Source organism: Diabrotica undecimpunctata, chromosome 7 (genome assembly GCF_040954645.1).
Source record: "Diabrotica undecimpunctata isolate CICGRU chromosome 7, icDiaUnde3, whole genome shotgun sequence".
Taxonomy (NCBI): Eukaryota; Metazoa; Arthropoda; class Insecta; order Coleoptera; family Chrysomelidae; genus Diabrotica; species Diabrotica undecimpunctata.
In genome coordinates, this window is record NC_092809.1 from 151,334,790 (window position 1) to 151,358,112 (window position 23,323).

Sequence of the window (23,323 nt, forward strand, 5' to 3'; positions counted from 1 at the left end):
CTGATTTTTTTTTGTTTTTCCAATTTCGATTTTTTACTCATCTGTGATTTGGTTTGATCATCAGCTATATTTCTTTTTGCTGATTTTGATGATGTTACATTTCCATATCCTGCGTTTTTTTTTTAATAACGGATTGATTACGGCTGTCGTCGATTCTCCGCTCCCAATTTCCATCTTTTTCTGTCATAAGCAGTTGCCTCTTCTAAGTCTCTTGCCGCCATTGCTTCATCAATATCGTTGCGCCAACTTCTCCGTGGTCGTCCTCTCTTTCTTCTTTCAGGAGGGATCCATTCCAGTACTCTTCTAGACCATCTGTACTCTGGCATTCTTTTAACATGTCCGAACCAGATTAATTGTTTTCTTTCTATGTCATCATTTATATTTCGCTCCATTTTCATTTCGTTTCTTATTTGTTCGTTTCTAACTCTCTCCAGTTTCGATCTACCGCAGCTTCGTCTCAGATAATCCATTTCTGTCGTCATAAGTTTGTTTCTATTAGCTTTGGTGACGTCCCATACTGCGTTTTTCCTGTGCCAATTCCAGCTCCGTTTTGTAAGGCGAAGACGTTAAAATGGCGGTTTTGCCCCTTGTTTTTGATACGAGTTTCCGGGATTGATTTGCTTAAGGCACTGCTACAATAGGTTTGGGACTTGCGAACTTGAGTCTCTTTCTTTGGGGGATTCTGATTGAAGCTCGGGAGTTTTTCCTCTAATGGACTGTACAATAGGTAAACGATTTACTTGATTTTCAAGTCTACTTGGGTTAGTTTCTATATCACTTGTAACTGATGGCAAAAAATCCACTTCAGAAAAAATAACCATATCCACAGGCCACACGCCGGTTGCTTTTAAAAGCATTTATAGCAGTAGCCATTGTAGCTACTCTTAAATATGCGGCACTAAACAAGGACGACGTTTTCTGAAATATTATTACTCTTCCAGGATGTGTTATAAGCCCTTTCTTTACTTCGTCGTCATAATATGCACTTAATGCATAGGCCTGGTCTGTAGACGATCCGTGCAATGAGGTGTAAAACATAAAATTTCCACCACATTTTCCCTCACGTAATTAATTACGTCTAGATTTTTCGTATGTGATGACTGACCATCTAGCAAAAACAGAACTAGTGAATCCATTAAAGCTCTAGAATACTCGACAAACTTCTTAAACCATAAGAAAAATAATGTCTCATCTATCCACCCTTTTTTTTATTAAGCTCATCCCAACACCGGGCACGAGGCTATCCAAAAACCCATGTTGCATTTGCTTTCAGGGAAATATTAGTATGGAAGGCCTATAGGCTCCTGAGGGAAAGAAATAAATTTCTGCAGTTATAGTTTTACTCTTCTCGGCGGATGAAAGCGCGTCAACTTAACGCTTTCCAACAAAAGAAATCATACGATTTTCTACCTGGCGAAACTGAATTCAAATTTTTACCACTGTGCCTTCTACAACTTGCAAAGCAAACAGCTTGAGGAAGAAAATGAGAACACCTTCACATTTTCGAAGATCAAAAAAGGTAGAACTCTTGAAGAAGGTACCTCCCTTACCCTCCAAGCTCCCACCAAACCCTTCTGCAATCGCAGACATAACGTTGGGGGAGATTTTACTTATTTTTAATCTTGGAGACCTTGGGAAATAGAGCATCCGAGAGGCCTTTCTGTGGTGATGCCGCTATAGCAGGGGTGACGTTATGCGCCTTTCTCGCTTGTAATTATGGACGAAGATCGGATACCTTTAGAACAGACCTCGAGTATCAATGTAATATAAATAAATTTGTTTATGCACTCACATCTATGACATTAGCTATCAAAATTTAATATTGCTGGTATTTTATTCTTGTTTTTTACGTTTTTAATTCATTTTCTTTAATAACTGATGTTTGTAAAACCTTTCCAGCTCCGCTTTACTATTTCTCGGTTTTATCAGCATGCTCATATTTATATTTATAATTTAAAGATTTGAGGAGATTTTGTTTTCCTATTATTTTATTTTTAAAATTTTTTTTAAAACCTAAATATTATGTTTATGACATAATATTTAACTTGAGGTGCCACAAGAAAACAGTTTTAAAACTGTATTTATATTTCGTTGCCAATATAGTCTTTATATGTATTCACTGTATTTTTGTTTTGTTTCAGACCGAAGACGAGGGAAACCATGGCAACGATGATACACGTTGTTTTATTCTATCCACATTAGCGTCTCAGGGTCGTTCCAAAGTTCAATGCGTTTTATGCGAAGATCAATTGCTGGTATTCGACAGATATCCCCTCGTAGATGGGACATTCTTCTTAAGTCCACGACAACACGCTAAAAGTTGCATTGAGGTAAGCTATAACTGAAAAGTTAAATACAGAAATTCTTTTATAGTCATAGTTTGTGCACATTATCTTTTCGAGGGATTATTTATAACCCGTGTATTCGGATAAAGAGAGTTAAAGTAAGCTTAATCTTAAAATTATACTCGCTAATATAACGGAAATTTAACTGTATACGGTTTGTTTTAAATTGCTTTATTATTTTTTTAATAAGATCTTCTGTGGTGTTCTATCGCTTTCCCGTCCAACTCTTCTCTATCTATAAGATTAGGACAAACAAGAACAGCAATCTGACAACTTAACTCAGTATGGTGGGATAGACACCTAAAACAGATTTATAAAACATTAGTGCGAAGTATTATGACATATGGGGCTGAAAATTGGATCATAAACAAGAAAAACAGCAGTAAGATAGTAGCAACAGAGATGGAATGCCTGCGAAGATGCTGCAGAGTAACAAGAATGGATAGGAGAAGTAATGACGAAATAAAGCAAAGAACATCAATAGGAACATACATATCAACATATATAGAACAAAAAAGACTAAAGTGGTATGGACATGTAAGAAGAACTAACGACAGATGGATAAAGAGAATAACCGAATGGAGCCCCATAGGAAAGAGGAAAAGAGGACGACACCGAAAATCCTGGAGGGACGAAGTAGACGACGCCATGAGTAAGAGAGGCCTAAACGATGGAGAATGGGACAACAGAGAGAGATCTATACGGTTGAGCGAGTGAAGGCAGTGAATACTGTAGAATCCCTGTACATATATATATATATATATATATATATATATATATATATATATATATATATATATATATATATATATATATATATATTGTTGTGATCTGCTTTATGATGTTTTATTATTAATTAACACTAATTTAATTAATCCAATTATTTAATTAATTAATTCACTAATGTATGCAGAGTCATACAATTCAATTACTATTAAAAATTCTCAGGGTGCCTTTTTTATTTTACTTTAATCAGTTTACTTTATATATCTCTTCTAGTGAGTTCAGTATCTCCTAGTTGCTCATAATCGGGATAGAACAGGAAACGGAACTAACATTAAAACAACATAAATATACACACAAATTATTATTTATTTTCAATAAGCAATACGATGAATGTTAATAAATAACTTTTTGTGGGCAATTATCTTTCCCAACAAACTCCTATACTCTAAAATTAATTTTAATTACAAACTATCTATTGATCTGTTTTATAATAATATCTACTAAAAAAAAATGACCATATAAAAATATAATTTATTCACAAAAAAAAATAACTCTTTGAAACTTGGAATCTTAGTTCGTATTTGATTTTATTTTTAGAATATCTTAAAATTTTCTTTTATTCAAATTATTTGACTGACCTTTAATTTTTTTACACCAATGATGTCTCCTCTCGATCAAAACCACAGTTCCTTCCTTGATTGATTATGTCCGGCTACCATCAAATCTTTCCCGTTCTCAGCATCGATCCAAACCGCATACCAGCAAACTACTCCTCCGAAAACACAAGCCCAAGCCTCTTTTGACCGGTATTCTTTATTCACAAATTCTCCTTTCTTTCTCAATTATATCTCGTGGACTATGCAGACTCAAAAGAGGTATTAATCTTCTCAATTTTGATCTGCTCTCAGCTTCCACCTTTTTCACTAACAAACGAAAACAACTGGTACTCAGATTGACTACACGAAAACACGTTTTCTCTTCTGGTCTGCCGGTAACATAATCATTCTTTCAATCTCCCCAGACAACCTTCTCAACTCTTTCATTCCCACCATTCCTTTTTAACCAATCATAAGCATTCATCTTTCCCACTTATTTTCGATTTAGAAAATTTCCAACATGATATTTAAAACAAATAAACTACTTTCACTCAAATTACTTTTCAGAAACCATTAACAATTTTACCTTTTTCAACAGAAATAAGTTTTCAAATTCTTGTTATCTCATATCTAAATCTAATTCTTATTTACTTTCGAAAAATGCCCAACGCAAAATACAATTACAAAGTTTATTCCTTAAATCTATAATTATACGGGTTCCATTGTCCTTTCACTATTCACTCAGTCGTTCACGGAACAATGTTTTCTCTTTTGGTCTATTACAAATAAGTACAGGGTTGTATTTTAACTTATATGCCCGCGGTATATTAAAATAATAAAAAAACTCTTTATTCTATTTCTGATCGATAAACTAATCCATAACAAATATATATATATATATATATATATATATATATATATATATATATATATATATATATAATTTTGGTTGTAGTACTGACCATAGAGTGACATCTAGGGAGTAAAATGCCGTTTGATTCATCTTGATAACTGCAACCGTTACGAAATACGAGTGACACCCAGTTGAAAAAACGTAGTTTCGAAAGAAGTCCATAAAAGTAAACAACTCCGGCAAGCTTAAATGGCCGCATTAACCGCTTGGAGTGCTCCGATCTTCCAACTTCTTTACGTACTTTAAGGTCACGCGGACCTTCTGGACTAATTATGCACTATTCCTAAGAGTATTTTCTAACAATTTTTGAAAAATTTTTTTTTTTTTAAATTTGTTTGAACGAACACTGGTTCTGTTACCTTCCTTGTATACCGTAGGCCCAAGAGAAAACACCTTTTATAACTCCAATGCCGTGCTAGTGGCATAAAGAGAGACTATTATTGTGAAAAATTCTAATATTAACATAAGAAATTTGAAATAACTAGTCATTCACGTCCAGTCGATTTTTTTCCAGTATAAATTTGTCCAGTAAGTGGATACGAATTATTAGCGTCACAAACCCACCAAACCTTGATGCCATACTTGGCAGGTTTTGCTGGCATATATTGCGTGAAACGTGTCCTACCTCTAAAAGGAAATAACTGTTCATCCACAGTAAGAGAATCCGACGGTACATAGTTACGACGTAAATTATCATTGAGAAGATGGAATATATCTGTAATAGCTGCAGCTTTATCATTTTGCAAACGTTCTGCACGTGTTTTGTCATTGTCAAACCGTAAGAATCTGCTGATGCTTCAAAAGCGATTTATGCTCATACTTGCTCGGTACAAAGGATGAGAGTCTGTTTTCCATAAATCTTTCGAGTGCTCTGAATTTGAATGCCGTACTCCTGCTGTAATAAGAATACCTAAGTATGCATCAAATTCTTCTGTTGTGAGTGACTTCCAAACATTTCGAGGTTTGTCGGGGTTTTCAACATTATACTTTTCACAAACGCTATTAGCTTTTCGATTGGTTTCGCGTATAATTATGTCACACATTACGTCACTGAAAACACATTTGAATGTATCTCTAATCGAAAGAGTTTTAGTAGAACGTACTGGGCCCGTTTTTTCACGCAAAAGGTTACGTTTCAGTGTTCGACTTGCAGTAAACGGTTTTTGTCGACAAATCGTTTTATCTTTGCAACCAGAACATCACTTTGGGAAGAACTTTCTTGAAAATCGTCAAAATCTTTATGACTACTATCGTCGCCAAACGATCGTATGCAAACAAAGAAAAATCCCAATTGTCTGTTATTTTCGGAATGTACAAGCGAAGTTTACCGAAACAATGCCGGGTACCTGGGTAGCACGGGTATAGACTCCCGTATCAGGTACTTGGGTATTGACATAACGGTTAAGGCATCAAAAAGAGAGATTTTTGATGAGAAATAATGCTGCATTAACAAGTTAACAAGATAATAAAATCAGTTATAAACTGTTTTAGTTTCTTAGTTAGATCTAGTTACAAATAAATACATAATAACTGACGAAAAATATCAATTTTAATAATTTTTTTTAAGTTATTATCAATTACTTTACGATTTGTGGTCATTCGCTTGATATATGTATATTTATGTGTTGTGTTAGTTATTTATGTAATAGTATAATTATTATATTAAACATTTCTTTAATTTTCAGGTGAAAGTAGAAGGCCGTACCCAATTTCTGACCGTTGTCTGCATGGGATGTTTAGAGGGCGTGAGTGGACGCGCCATTGTATGTAGATTCTGTAATCAGAAGTGGGACGGATCATCCCTGGTCCTCGGAACCATGTATTCTTATGATATCTTCGCTGCCATGCCTTGTTGTACTGAGAGGATAAAGGTAAATTGGGCCATTTTATTGATACACCTACAAAAAATACAAAAAGTTAATTCATTGAGTAGATTATGTTGGTCAAGTTTAAATAATATCTATGTAACGGATTTGACCGTTACTTAATGGAAGTTCATTTTATCAAGCAATAAAACACTGAAAACTTTTGTTTCCAACACTTCCACAAATTTGTATTATCTTAATATGTTAATACTTTTTATTTCTTAATACTGTAATACCTAATCTGTCATTTTTCTATTTGTATATTTTGTTAATGTTGGTATTATTTCTGTTTCAGTGTAATTCTTGCTACAAACCAGTTTTGCATCCTACACAACGACTGAACTTCTTCAGTGACTACAGTCATATGGTGCCATGTCCACATTGCCGCACACTGGATACACATTTCGTAAAACCCCTAGGTTTCTGTTACGCTCGCCACTTTTCACGGGCTTTACAGATGATGTGGCCATAGCACGTGGCCCCCCGAGTCGTAAACAAAGACCCACCGACGCCTCCTACTCCTCCAGATCCAGATCCTATGGATTTAGATCTCGGACTGTTGTGGCGCGAACTGGCTGGATTACGACTCGATGAGTTTTGCCGTTTGCAGCTAACCAGAGCGCGGTAGACCTCCCCCCTTTAGTTTTCTTTGTTATGTTGTTGCATTTTTTATAGTTTGAGGTTACGTTCAGGATGTAATTATTTTAATTAAACTTTTAAGGCAGATTTTGCATTTCTAGAGGTTCAAAAGCAATATACATGACACAGCTGATAGTTCGCTGTCATAGATACTTAAATTATTAAAAAGTGGTGATTAATCCAACACTTTGTATTGATTTAAAGACATTTGAAAGTTGTTGATGTTGATTTTGCACGTGATTTCTGTACAGACGCACTATTTTCAACATTTTCCATTCCGTTTTTGACAGGAAAAAAAGTTACTGTCACTTGACTGAATCATCAATTAAATAATCTTTTAACCAAGTTAAGCTTAAGCTTCAAACATAAAACTGAAGTATCATTTTGTATCTGGATTTTAATATTTTGAAAATCATAATTTCTTTTCTTGTGTTTATGAATAAGGAAATAGTTTTTGCTACAAAAACATTTAAATATAGCAATTATTCTTGTTAAATTCCGAAAAATTCATTTAATTCAATCCTATTTAATTTTTATAACAACGAAAGTAGTGATCAACAATAAAATGTTGTGTACATCACTTTTAATATACAATTTTTTGCTGAGAGTGTTTAACGATACATTAATTATATTTTAATATAGTTCGCAATCATTTTTGGACACTAGTACTTGTGTCTATTGGAAATATGTTTTGTTTTCGTTATTTTCCTTTTCATTGTAGATCTAGACAATTTGTCTACAATATAGTCCAGGTTCAATACAGTTTTTAATTAAAATATTATTCTGTTAATAAATCTTGTAGTCTTGTATTTTCAAAAAGAGGCCGTTTATCACCTTACTATAAATGTGTTTAATATTAGTTGCTTATTTTCTTATTCTTCTTTTCTAGTCTAAGCGATTTTCAAATATGTTTGAGAATGATCAGTAAATAAACATCGTTCGAACTTATCATTTACTTTACATGCATCGCTGTATTTATCCCTATGCCTTTTTGTATCCATTTAACCCGGCGTTAGGCGCATGTTCGAGTATGACGTGGATGTGCGCATAGGGGACAGATGTTACCCAAATTTCAACAGAGTCCGTATGTCTTGAATCTCTTTCACGAGAAAAATGTTCTCTCACTTTATCTATAAAGGTATTCGTACAAGTGATGATAATTTCAAAATTAGCATCGTCAAAAGATAGCTCAAAAATATCTAGTTCATTGCGTGTTTCACGAGCCTTGTCTTTTGGTCCAGGTATTGCATGTAATGTGATTTCAACGATTTTGCTTCCAACAAAACAAAGTTTATCTACATGCTTACTCTCATCTTCAAACTGCGAATCGTCAATTTCTTGTTCAGAATTTGACTCGCTCATATTTTCTTTAATATAATCTTCCTTGACGTGGTCGCTATAGTCATCAGGTAAATCATGATTACTTTTTATCACTACTGAGATTTTACTATTCCATCCACTTATTTGGATTCTTGGTACGCTCTATTTTTCTTTTTTTCACCTTAACTCACGGCTGATCTCACACAACTGAAGCGATAAGTTTAGTTATTCAACCTGAATATGAAGGTACATGAGCGGTGACAAGGCCCAACTGTGCCAGTTGATTATAATGAACGTAAATACAGGCGCGGTTGGTCCCAGTCACCGACGCGACTAACGGAGGGTTAATAGTTTTCTTTATAATATGTATACATATATATATATATATATATATATATATATATATATATATATATATATATATATATATATATATATATATATATATATATATAATAACGGATTTATTACGGCTGTCGCCGCTTCTCCGCCCCCAATTTCCATCTTTTTCTGTCATATGCAGTTGCCTCTTCTAAGTCTCTTGCCGCCATTGCTTCATCAATATCGTTGCGCCAACTTCTCCGTGGTCGTCCTCTCTTTCTTCTTTCAGGAGGGATCCATTCCAGTACTCTCCTAGGCCATCTGTACTCTGACATTCTTTTAACATGTCCGAACCAGATTAATTGTTTTCTTTCTATGTCATCATTGATATTTCTCTCCATTTTCATTTCGTTTCTTATTTGTTCGTTTCTAACTCTCTCCAGTTTCGATCTACCGCAGCTTCGTCTCAGATAATCCATTTCTGTCGTCATAAGTTTGTTTCTATTAGCTTTGGTGACGTCCCATACTTCCGAACCGTAAAGTGTAATACTTTGGACTATACTACCGTAAATGTGTTTGGTTTCTCGTCGAATTGTTTTTTGCCAGAGAAGAGAGTTTAAGGCACGGGTCGCTGCTCTGCCCTTGTTTATTCTTTCCCTGATTTCATCTGCGCTATTTCCCTTCTTGTTGAAAATGACCCCCAAATATTTGCAGGATTGCACGCCTTTGATTTTGTCGTCTTCCAAGACTAGGTCACATATTTCATCTGTTCCCACTGAGAGATATTCATATTTTGTCATATTCATGTTTAGACCTGCCACCTCATATTCTTGCAGTTTTCTTACCATATAGCTAAGATCGTAGCTGTCTTCGGCAATTACTACCTAGTCATCCGCAAAGAAAAGTGTATATAGCTTGTTTTCTTCCACGGTTATTCCCATGTTTCTACATTTTTTTACCCATTTCACTAAGGATCTGTCCAAATAGATTTTAAATAAGGTGGGTGACAGACAGCAGCCTTGTCTTAGTCCTTTTGTTGTTTGAAAAGGAGAGGTGATTTCTTGTCCCATTTTAATTCTTGCAAAGTTTTGTTCGTAATATTTTTGAGTGGCGTTAATAAGAATTGGGTTTATTTTCAAGTTACCCATTTCTATCCATAGTTGGGAGATCGGTACACTGTCATATGCTTTTTCCAAATCTATTAAAGCTATATGAGTTTCTCTATTTCTCTGCACTCGTTTTTCCATTGCAATTTTTAGTGTGAAGATATTATCCATAGTGGAGCGTCCGGCCCTAAATCCCGCTTGTTCTTCGGGTTGTTTGTCTTTGATATCATTTTCTATCAGGTTTCTTAGTACTTTTGAGTATAGTCGGCCTATAGTAGCAATCACTACGATCCCTCTATAGTTTTTAGGATCCATCTTTGTGCCTTTCTTGTGTATTGGAGAGATATACGATTGTCTCCATTCTTCTGGAACTTCCTCTCCGTTTAAGCATCTTTCGAATAATTTTCGGATCATCTCAAACAGTTTTGATGATCCATACCTAATCAACTCTGGATGTATTCTGCCTGGGCCTGGAGATTTTTTAAATTTCATTCCCTTAACTGCTTCATTCACTTGTTCTATTGATATTTCGATTCTTCCTTCTACTTCCACTTGTTCATTTGTCTGTTTAAACCTTTCTCTTCTCTCTGTTAATAAGTTCTCAAAATGCTCTACCCATGTGTTCTCTGGCATTCTATTTATTATGACTTGGTTTTTTGTCGTTGTTCTCTTCGTTTTTATAGTTCTCCAGGCTTCAGAGCTCTTTGTCCCTCCTATATGGTTGTCTAGGTAATGGCATTTTTGTTCCCATGTACTATTTTTCTTTTTAACCACTTCTCGTTTGACTTCTTTATTCAAGTTTTTATATTGTTGTTTTGTATGTTCGTCTCCCTGTTGAAATAACTGTAGATATACTTCCTTCTTTCTTTTTATCTTTTCTTCCACTTCTTTATCCCACCAATATGGTTTATCTACTCTTTGTACCTGTGGCCCTAAGGCTTCTAGCGCTGCGTCTTTCATGCAGTTTTTTATATGTTCGTATTCATCCGTCGTTGATCTGTGTGATTCCTGTAGTTTTTGTGTTAGTCTCCAGGAGTAAAGTAACTGTGTGCTCTCGTTATCTAGATTATCTAAGGTGTACGTAGTTCTCTCTATTTTTTCTCTGTGTTCTTTGTTGATGTCTGTGTGGTTCCTGTCTACGAATGGTGTATATATTTTTAATATTATCAGGCAGTGGTCCGAGCCGCACTCTGCTCCTCTATTCACCTTTACGTCCTGTACTCTTAACTTAGTTTTTTGTCTTGTTATGAAATAATCTATTATCGATTTTAGACCTCTTGTGTGCTGATACCAGGTGTATTTATGTATGTTAATATGTATACATGCCTGAATAATATAACTTTTATACAATCAAGTTTTAGAGTTCAAACTATTCTCTTTATTTTTTTTTGGTAGTTAATATTCAGGAATCTTGCAGGCGAATATATTAGTATTACTATAGTAGTTTATCACATAATGTATCACATAGTGTTTAAAGTTATCACTACTTTTATTTTTATTAAAAAATCGTAAATGAATTAGCTTTATGTTTAAAACAAAAATAGTTATAATTTTTAAGTTAAGACTCGAATCCTGGACTTGGCCTTGAACTTTTATCGCATTTATTTTTGGGAAAAGGATTTTCTACAGAAGAGATAAGAAGACCCATCCCTTAGATATCTGTAATATACAACCGTTATGTTATTAGTTTTATTGTATGTTTGTTAGTTTTTAGTAAATTTCTATTCTGAGTCTTTAATATAAAAAGAAATTGAAGATTGTGATTATAACGTTATCTTTTTTAAGTTTAACTCGAATTTTGACAAAAGTAGGTCTACGTCAGAAGAAATGCAGTTTGTCCTGACGATAAATTTTTAAGAATCGACAAAGATGGGGCTTTGAGATTATTTTGAACAGATATCTTAATCTAAAATATTTTTTAATCGAATTGTTTTCATTTGAGTTAACTTTACAAATGATATCTAGTTTATTGGAAAGCTTTACAATCTTTGCAGAGCGATTGTTTTGGAAACTTTATTGAGTTGGTGAATATTTTCACTTCTGACATCTTTTTCTTTTTAACTATTAATATTTTACTATATTTTTATCAGAAATGAATAAATGATTTATAATAACTGATGCAAGGAGTTGTAAAAAGGGAAAAGTGGATTTGCTAATTAAGGTATTCCTAAATTATCTTTCTGCTTCCTTACAGTAATTACAAAAATGTCTTCAGTAATTATACCAACATATCATTAATAGCATTAACTTGAAAGTAATAAAATATTCCATGATATGCAAGAGCTCGGTTTTCTAAACTAGTTTTCTACTTAATAGGAAATACTTTGAGTTAAAAAATGTTTTAAATAAAAGATATTTATTCAAAATAATTATGTATTGTCATAATCCCACTTTTGTGTTTTTAGGTAGTTTTCTAATGTTAGAATTTGCACATTTGTGTTTGTTTTTTACGGATCTTACTTAATAATTGTAAGTAAACAGTATAGTAATAACAAATAAACATAATTGCTGTGTCCCAATAATTAGTGATAGGTGTGATTGACGCCCACGAGAGGGCGTGCGTGTCTGGAGTATGAAAGATACCTGTTAATCGTTAATCAATGTCATTGTGATGGGTTCGAGGGCATAGGCGCGTGACGTAAACATGGACCTAACCTTTACAAATTTAGATGAATCTATATATATAGCCAAAGAAAGTTCACGTAGTTTGTTAGCATTTATATATTTTTTATTTGTGTTAACTTTTTGTAAATTATTTCGACTGTAAAACAATATAAATATTAGTTATAATTTGTATCTAGTACCGATATTTCTATAACAGTTATATCAAATTATAACAACGGATATAAATTTATTTGGAGCTGCAACGACACCACTTGCCTATCGACGCAGAAATAACCATTTTTCTACCCTATTGATATTTCGTTGTAGCTTTTAAATTTTTTCTTTTTTTTTTATCTGGATATTCAGGGCAAGCATAACCAGCAGTACTGGTAAAATCCATGATACTTTTTAAACTCTGTGGGGTTTTATGCTATAACATACGCCTTATAGATAATGAACATCCTATAGTTTTGTTGTAGAAAGGTCCAGGTTTTCGTCATGTGACTTACGGTTCAGGGACGGTCGGTCTCCCTGCAGAGAATAGCACACTGCCACAGTCATCCCGCTGCAGTAGCGTAGGCAAGGGAGGGGCTTTTTAATATAAATTTTTTTGACGTGAGTGGCCCCCCTTTGAAATTAAATCTCATCTACGCTGCTGTTCCGCTGCTGCACCCGTAGCCTTTCAAGAAACGGACGTACAAAGCACTACTCAGCCGCTCAGTTATCCGCAAATACCTCAAAACTTTTTTAAAAAATTTAGAATATATGTCAAGTTGTAAGAAATTCCGTGCAGAATTTATTACAGCTTGGTGTAACATATGCTACAAGCTAAAGGTAACGTTAATGTTGCTGAAAGTTAGTAAAAAACTTTTATAGTGTTGGAGCCTTAAGATTCTTGAGATTGATCAGTTAAAAAAACGTTATCTGCAGAAGTAGTTTTGCTAATGCCATTGTTCCTAACATAAAATGATTTATATTTAATTTGCATGTTTAGAAAATGTTTTTTAATGGAATTGCTATCTCTAAAAGTGTTTATAAATTACTATTAATATAATAACCAAGATATGTGCAAAAAGTTAAAAAACATAACTGAGTAATTATTTCATAAGTTTCAAAAGTATAAAAGCAGCACTACGTATCGTCATTCACATAAAAAATATTCTTTATATAATATTCAGTAATGTGAGAGATGTAGACACGGGTTTAGAAGAATAATGAAATTATGAAAGTTGTCATATTTATGTTAGGAATAATCTCAGATCGAGTATATTAACACCTACATTAGTACCACAGTACTAAAGACCGGTGCTACAGTTGTTCTCTAAGATAAAATGTTGTTTTCTGACATGATGAATGTGGCGGAACTAGGAAATTGCTTCAAGTACAAACAGTTCGTTACTTTTGCAAATTTTATATGATAAAATATTATAATCTATTGTTGAGGGTAAAGTAATTCCTATCTCCGTTTTTAGCCAAAGCTTTAAGTTTGTGTTTTGGATCAACCGTGATGATATAGTAGAGAGACGACACAAATTATGAACGAATTCAGGATTTTAGGTTACTCTTGTCTGACATAAAGATTTATATGATTATTCCTGAAGTAGTTTTTAATGCATATTAAACAAAGAATTTTGTTTTAAGCTACTAGTATGATAAAATTGTCGTTCTTTTTATTGTATCTTCGTGGATCTAACTTGTCGACCGACTTGAATATTGTTGCGCGTGTGTGAGCGAGCTTCAGTAAAGTATAGCGTAGAGTTATCCTTTAAGTATAACCCTTTAGTCGTAGTCAGTAGGGTGCTAGTTTAATTTGGTTCGGTTTTGCTGTTGTTCATTACTAAGATAAATTTAGAAGACTAACAACAATCCAACCACCGATTGAGAATTGGAAGCTCTAAAAGTCGTTGAAAGATGTTTGTACAAAAATTTATAAATAACATACATTAATACAGATTATATAATAAATAAATATAAATTATTATAATATTTAAATAACTTTAAACTTGCCAAATTCTCTTGTCTGCAAAACTCACAACAGTACGTTCATGTATAACATGGAGGTTCCCATTAAGTTTATTAATAGCGGTGGTGGCACCTTTGTGTTTTCTAAACAATATCTTAGTTATAACAATATTGCCAGTCTTTTTGATGAATTACGAACACTTATTTGAACATGTCAGCATGGAGCACTCTACTTCCTGCATGCACCCAACCCGCTTTGCTCTAATCTGACTCTAGAATGTAGAAAGAGACAAAAATTAAGCTTCTTTGTTATCGAGGCCTAAAATGACGGTCTAATATTTTGTAATGATAAATGTGAAAAATCATACGTCGTGTCTTTTTCTTGAATGAAAAGTGTACATAAATTTCGAATTCGATGAAAAGTAAAAAGAGAAAAATACCCTTAATAATCCAAAAGATGGTTTTATATCTCTCAGAAAATCTAAGGTTCCAAATTTTTGTATTGTAGATACGAACTACTGACGCCATGACGTTATTCGAAGTAGGAGGTTGAACATTTTTCAATAAACTAACTATTACGTACAAGCTTCCTAAGACATATTTATTTCAGTTTAAGTTCATTTATACTTCTGATAATCAAACTTATTTTTGTCTGCATAACACAAAAAGATACTATTGGTTAGAGATATACCCCAAAACTGTTTAGATAATTGCTTTTGGCGATAGAATTATTCCATAAAAATTTAGTAATAAAATTAAAGTAAATGTGTGCTAGTTTTTGCCTGGTTGTAAAGGTTTGTTCAGAAAAATTCGCTAGCGTCCCACTTCATTTAACAACTGAATACTCCATAGTTGAAGTAAAATATGTACAAACTGTTTTGAACCGATGATTTGTTGGGAGATACAAAATGCTTGCGATTTTAAGAGAATTTTTTCAATTGGTATTTACAATAATGTATGTCGATTTAATAGTAAGTCTAGTGCGTAGTCGTTTTTTACAAGAATTAAAATTTAAAATACGAATTTCTAGATGTAATCGTTTTTGATGAGAGGCGCGGCACCCCAGCTGGTGCGAGGACCAATCGGTGGCTGCCCAGAGCTCGACTCATTCGTTTACGATTCCCGAGGGAATCTTTTAAAAATTGTTTCAATTTTTAGCCGGTCCAGCGTCCTCTGAACTACATTTTTTAAATATGTAGGAAAATCCTTAAATACTGTGCATGTTACGGATATTTTGATCCTTACGCTCCGATCTAGTCCCAAATAATTTTAAGTAATGTCTTTTGGTTTCAAATAAAACAATGAAAATCATTTCAAATATTGAAATACCATTTTAACTGTTTTTTTATTATGTTTATTATTAAATAATATTAGATACATTCATGAAAATTGATTTTCTAAAAGAACTAGATACCAAGTATATTATTTAAGGTTTTCTATATATTAAAAAAATTGTAAAGGTACGACTTGAAACTTTTGTAGTCAATGAGAAATACTTTTTAGTCATTCAATAAAATTTGGTATATTATCTTTAAGTTAATATTTATATACTGGATCATACTTCTTTAAATTCTTTGTCTAAAATCCATTTATTTTGTCCCAAATTGGTTTTCCCTAAATTTCACTGTATTCTTCATAATTCCTTCCGACAATATTTTATATATTTTGTTCTCTCGTTGTTATTCCTTCATAGAGATATGACCTTGTAAGGATCATTTAGTATACTTTTGTTAGACTTAAATATTCTTTCTTGTTCAATACAAACCATGTTTTTTGTTGGATTATCTGTCAAAATCAAGCCTTTTTGTTTGAAATCTATACCCTAAAAAGGTTTATATAGCTGAAAGTTTATACAATATTAAGTATTATTTAATCTTAACTGGGTTCAATTTTAAATATGTAGTGGCTCACAGCTTAAATGATTCAGTCGCTATACAATAAAACTAGCTTGTATCAGTGGCTCAATATTTATTAGAAAAAAATTACATACTAAAATTAAATTACTGTAAGTCTTCTGAAATAGTATAAGTTATTTTTTGGGTTTCAAATATACCATACTTAAATAACAATTTAGTTATTTTATGTATAATTTTGATGTCATAGCTAAAATGATGCAAACTTTAAAACAAGAAAATTAATAAAGAAAACAAACTCTGCGCATTAAAAAATGATTGCTAATATTTTGTAAGTCCTCCTTCATTGTCAAATACAGCGAGTAGTCGTCTAGGCGTTGTTTCGACCAAGTTTCTAGTGTACTCTCGGGAAATTGTGTCCCAAGCTTCAGTAATTTTACATAAATACCTAATTTTTGAGCATTAGCTGCGAGATGCCTTGGTACATCCACAAACATGTGTTGGTTCATATTCCCTTCAATAAATGCATGTTACGCGAACAACATACACCCCCACATCATGACTCCACGTCCACCCTGCGTTATCGTAGCTTTCATAGTTTTTAATTTTAGTCCTTCATATAGCTTTCCCAATATCGATATGTCTTTATTGGACCCAAACAAGTTTATTTTAGTTTCATCAGCAAATATTACTGATTTTTAAAAGCTCAAATCTTTGTTAACCCTACAGCAGGCGCGCCGACTACCGTTTCATAACCGGGCGCGCTGTGTATTTTGTACACAAAACACATTTTAGTTGATTTTACCAAATTTAGTGCGTTTTAACAAAATGACAACCACGATTTACAAAAATAGTTTATTGTTACATAAAATAGTAAACATAAAACATGTACCTACGGGTTACTTCACTCGATTTCTTCTGATTGCTGCCGTTCATTGTTCTTACATTTTACGCAGGTAATTGTGGTTTTTGAATGCATTTTACATACAAATATTCTACATAGCCCACATCTAACTGTTGTGCTGTAATTTTTTGAGCCTGGACATATTGCACAACGTCCACGTTTTCTAGAGCTTTGCACTTCTGTTCTAGTAGGTTCTTCACATGATTTATATTTCATTAGAAAACCTTGAATATCCTGAGGAAGATACCGCATTGTCGCTCTTTCTGAAAGATGTACTTTCATTAAACTCAAGCTTAAATTCTTTAGAAAAATTCGGCGACATATTTTGGGATTTGTTTTATTGGCACAAAACAACACCTGCGCGTTGATACCCGCCATATCCATTAGAGAAAAAAATATAATTAGTGGCCATCTTCTGGTTATTCTTTTTACAGAATATGATGCACACATTTGGTCAATAGTATCCACACCGCCTTTTGTGGCATTATAATCTAGAATAATTTCTGGTTTTTTAGTTTCGACGTCTACGGTGGCAGTGTCATGCATCGTGGATAAAAGTATGACCGACTTACTTTTTTTTGGAACAAATGAAACCAAAGTGACATTTTTCTGGAATCCAAAGAGTGACGTTTCCACTTCTTTTTGTTCTTGGGGTAAAAATTCAATAGGTATTTCCCTTTTGTTTTTTCTCAAAGTGCCAATTGTAGTTATTTTATTTTCCAAAAGGGAAATAGCTAAAGGATAACTGGTATACCAATTATCGGTTGTCAAATTGCGATTTGAACCTTTTATATAATCAATAAGCCTATCTACAATATCACTGGGAGAGTTTGATACAGCATAAGGCCCCTCAGGTTGCCGTCCACAATAAACCTCTAAATTTCCAATAAAGTAAGTTTGTGCATCGCCCAAAATGAACAGCTTGATATCGCATTTTGCTGGTTTATTTGGTAAATACTGGATGAAACTACAACGTCCTCTGAATCCCTCTAGTTTTTCGTCTATTGTAACAAATTCACTAAGATTATAGGAATTTTTACAGTTACTAACAAATGCGTCCAATATTTTTCTAATTGGTGCAAGTTTGTTCATGTCTTGTGGTTTTGTCATCAAAGCGCATTGAACGTAACAAAAATAAAAATCTTTTGTAACTCATTACTGCTCTAAGAATTTCTATACCTGTTCCATCAGATGTCCAAAGTTCAAGTGCGTTAGTATGGTTAGCCTTTTTAGTGCCTAGGAGGTAAAGCACTCCCAGTAACGCCATTATTTCACTTTTTGAAGTATGTTTCATATCTCGTTCTCTTTTATATTAAACAGATTCTTTTTTACTATCAATGTACAAATTAGTAAATTGTACGATGTTCTCTAATATATCAGAATCTATAATTTTTTCAAAAGCTGAAAGTTCTGAGGTCACTTTTGAAGCCACTGCCTTTGGTCCTGGAAGTATTTTGATAATATTTTTCTTTTTAATTTTTGATTGCGACGACAGCGGAGTCTTACGCCATGCAGTTTTTTTATCTTTACCTTGAAAATATTCGAAAGCAGTCGTACTTACTGCAGTATTATCCTCGAAGTTACTGGCTCTGTAGTGGTCATTCTGTTCTTGTTCAGATTCAGAATTGTGGTCATCATGGTGTATTATTTCTTCATCTGTCTCAAATTCATCGGAATATTCTATTTCACTAGTTTCTGTTTCTGGGTCTTTATTAAGAATTTTATATAACTCAGCCTCAGTTAAAAACTTCTTTCTAGCCCTGCAAAAATAAAAAAAGTAACACACAAATAATATAACAATGCAACTAAATTCTTACATGATATTCTCTCAGCGTAGCCATTATATTCCTTCTCAATTATGTTACAATATCCTGTTCAACCTAAAATAAGTAAAACTAAAGTTAATTTGACTTTAATTTCGAATTACAACTTTTTATAAAGTAAAATAATTAATGGATAAAATACTTACACTAGAAGGCGCGCCGTGTATTATGTACACAAAACCGTCACACTCTCGTATTTTTAAGAATTCTCACAAAACTCAGCTGCAACAAAAAATATTACTCAACTATTCGAACGACAGATCTCTACTGGACGAATAGACGCGACTATATCGCCAGATTGACGACACTTCTATTTTAGACGACTTTTTCTATTGGACGTGTACAAAATACACGGGCGCGCCCGCTCGAGGGTTAATATGCTCCCTGGCGAATTACAATCCAATAAGACTGTTTCTTTGGCTAATAAAAGGTTTATTTCTAGCAGTTCTACCATGTAGATTATTTTTTCGTAATATCCGTCTAATTGTTTCGAGTTTACATGTTTTCCAAACTGTCTTTCCACCTCATCTCACAATGTTTGTGCATTATTTTTAGGATTATTTGTTATTTCTCTGACAATTCATGTTTCTTCACGTTCGATAAAAATCTTACTTGGTATGCTATTGTAGAAGACTTTTAGTAATTTAATTTTAGTTTGTAATTTTTTTCCAATAAATATTGAGCCACTGACGCAAGCTAGTTTCGTTGAGTAGCGACTGCATCGTTTAAGCTGTGAGCCACTGTATATTCAAAAAACTAGGACGTTGTGGCATCACTTAATTTCTTATAAGGATTTTTAAACTGATTTAATCGAATATCACACATGTCTGAACAAAAAAACTTTACAATTAAAAGAAAATATGTTAACGGATACACAATCTATTTTACAATATTTTCAGAGTGAATTAACTTCATAATTAACATCACATTATTTAAAAATCTTTATTAATTAATAATTTAACAAATTTCCACCTTAAGCTCTAGGTGCTATTAAAAGTTTCAAGTCCATGTACCTTTGAACTTTGATAAGGCTGTCGATGCACAATATTACACAAGAGGCGCAATCAGGGTAAGGGTCGTATCGTAGTGCACCACTATGTGTAATTTTAGAGTAGCTTGGCTGCAAGTAGATAATGATATTGTAACTTGTGTGTGTCATGCTTTTGTCGCTAGCTGTTTTTGTATCCAGCCACCAACCATGGGAAGTGTTGGTATGTTTGTCACAAGTCACCTCTCGAAAATTGATTTTAATATGTCCAGCTTGTTTATAGTTCATCTACTTTTTCTTATTTTGATTAATAATATTTAATTAATTTAGTCATACTAATCGAGCCTCTACAAACTGTACATTGGACAAAGTGATTATACGTGAAATATAAAAAAGTGGTATATTAAGATAGAGCACTAAGGGTGGGTACATTTTTCTTCTTATGTTCCTAGAACAACGTCTTTTCCGTAGTAACTTTAGTAAAGACTTTTTTGGAGATACTGCACCATACAATGAAGGAGTTAAGGCAATTCAAGACTGCTTCTATTCACATCATTTCAAGCATTGTGACATTTTTATTTCTTCCACTGTTTATTGTCCTGGTTTTAATTTGAAATCTATCAGTAATCACGATCTGCTCATATTTTCTCGCACGTAAGACAGCGCATTCCATTTAGCACTGTTTAATTAAAAAAATCCTTGGAAATAACACGCTGATGCAGTGGCGCACCCAGAATTTGTCTTAGGGGGGGGGTTTTGAAATTTTTTTATGCTACCTCCATGTTGAGTCCCTACAATTTGGGTTTTAGTTTAATTTAAAGTACTAAAGATAGCAGTTCCAAAGATTCAGGTATCTATTATCCTACCTACCAACTAAAACCACCCTCTCTTACTTATGCGCAGTTGACTGTCGCACGTACCGTACTCCGAAAGTGGGATGGCCACTGTAAGGCTGACGACATTTTTGGAACACTCCCTTCTCTTATCTAGATCTTATCTATTGTTCTGAAGCTATTTTCTTGTGGCATTTTAAAGTAATTACTATTTTAATGGGAATAAGCCAAAATTGAAGGTTAAAATAAGGTTATTGACGTTTGACATTAATCGAACTTGTAAATACAATACATTTTGAAGACGGCTATCGCCGTATTCCCGTTCTCCTCCGGGAATCCTCCCGGTGCAAGGCATGCTCCTCCTCCAAACCTGTCGATTCCATCGCTCTTCTAATTCCTTCATTTCACGAGCATCCTACAATTTTACGTCCCTGCTTACTTCGTGTTTAATTTCGGTTTCTCCCAAGCCGTTCTTAGCAATGAGTGGATCTAAATATTTAAATTTTTTCACTTGTTTGATTTCCATGTCCTCGTCTATCAACACTTCAACCCTTGCAACTGAACTGATAATTAAGTAAATATTCTGTTTTCTTCATGCTGACTTGTAACCCCCATTTTAAATATTCTCTCTATAGACAATTTATCATAAATTCTAGATCATAAGAATCTTGAGCTAGGATGACTTGGTCATCCGCAAAGTTTAGGGAGAACAGTACGTCATTTCCTATGGGGATTCCCATTCTCTGGCAGTGGTTTTTCCAATTTTGGAGGGCTACCTCAATATATAAATTAAACAGTAAGGGTGACATACTGCATCCTTGTTTTAGTCCTTTAGTTTCTTTTATTGGCTCTGATAGTTCATATCCGATTTTTAGGTAAGTAGTGTTATCCCTGTATACTTCTGTGATTATTCCTAAAAGGTATGAACTAATGTCGAGTTGTTGTTAAGCTTGCCACAATTTAAGTCTTGGAACTGTATTATACGCCTTTTCTAGGTCGATGAAGGCTAGATGTACTTCTGTACCAACCGCTATTCTTTTTTATATTAATTGTTGGAGTATAAACAAGTTATCAGTGCAAGATCAAAGATCAAAAATTCAAACGTCAATAAACTTATTTTAACCTTCAATTGCGACTTATTCCCATTAAAATAGTAATTAGATCTTATCTCTGTCATTAGCCCGGTTGGTATTTCTCTTCTTCTTCTTTCCTTTTAATTACTGCTTGGATGTAATTGTGAACACTATTCCATCCCTCCGTATTTCCCGTCATCTTTACGATCATCTCTTACAGTCACAGGGTTCATACCTATTTCTTTATACATTCTGTTTCTCTCCACTGTACATCTATTACCATCCAGCATTGTGTGAGTAACAGTGTCGGAATATTCGCAGTATAGGCATTTATCTGCATCTGTCTTTCTGAACCTATGAAGATACGCCCTAAAACAGACAATCTACTTCGTCCACTGAGCAACATCTTCCTTGTTGTTCCACTCTTCTTGCCATTTTTCCATTGATCTTTCCCTTTCTTTTTTTTATAGCTGTTGTCAAATGCTTTCTTCTCCCATAGAGATGCCTCTTTTCTTTTCTACTGCTCTAACACATGCAGAGGAACACAACCCGTGATAGTCCACAAGGCCGCCGCAGATACAGTCCTGTAGGCGCATGCTACTCGCAACAGACTCGTTCTGTCTAATTTTTTATAAGCCTAATATTAGGTATCTATATCTAAATATAATCAAAAATATTATTAATTATTGCGTATTTATACAATAATTATTGTGTTCTACATATTTAAAGTGGTAATTTAATTATTCAATCAGCGTTTTGGATTTTTTGTATTGTGTGTGAAAGACAAGTTACATTTTTCTACTATTCTTTATATATTGTTTACTTTATATGCCCTGGGGGGTGGGTTTTAACCCCCAAAACCCCCCCTGGGTGCGCCACAGCGCTGATGCCACACCTACTTAAATTGATCCCTAGTCCCTATCATCATCATCATCCAACCTTCATTTATCACGTCCACTGCTGGACATAGACCTCCCTTTAACTCCTTCATTATTTACGATTTTGTGCTTTTTGTCGCCAATTTTTGGTGATACGCCTGATGTCGTCAGCCCAACGTGTAGGTGGTCTACCTCTACTAGGTTTATCTGCTCTTGGCCTCCAATTTGTAATTTTGCTCGTTTATCGTGAGTCGTGCATTCTCGCTATATGGCCTGCCCAGTTCCATTTTAGTTCCGCTGTGCGTTCCACATCAGGAATACTCGTCTTTCTTCGCAGATCTTCGTTTCTAATTCGGTCCGGCAACGTCACTCCGGACACTTAGTCCCAATATTAACTGGAAAACTCTTTTGCGAGTTTACTAATAATTTTGTCATTATTTGATTTCTTTGAATTATGCTTCTGTTCGTTGTTTGATATCCTAAAATAGAAAAAAAAAGCTGGAACTAGTGGGGATTTACATAATTTTTTATTTCATTTTGAATCTATATGACTGTGATTTAATTTTTATATAAT

The 23,323-nt window shown here is 33.8% G+C and overlaps 1 protein-coding gene across 1 annotated transcript in view; it reads left to right on the forward strand.

Annotated features, from left to right (window-relative positions):
• heca (hdc homolog, cell cycle regulator) overlaps positions 1-9,817 on the forward strand; it is an 821,779-nt gene extending 811,962 nt beyond the window's left edge. The window contains exons 3-5 of the mRNA XM_072538543.1: positions 2,142-2,330; positions 6,266-6,451; positions 6,741-9,817. Coding sequence (XP_072394644.1) covers positions 2,142-2,330; positions 6,266-6,451; positions 6,741-6,917 — 552 coding nt within the window. The 3' untranslated portion in view covers positions 6,918-9,817. The remainder of the gene's footprint in view (positions 1-2,141; positions 2,331-6,265; positions 6,452-6,740) is intronic.
• The last annotated feature ends 13,506 nt before the right edge of the window (positions 9,818-23,323 follow it).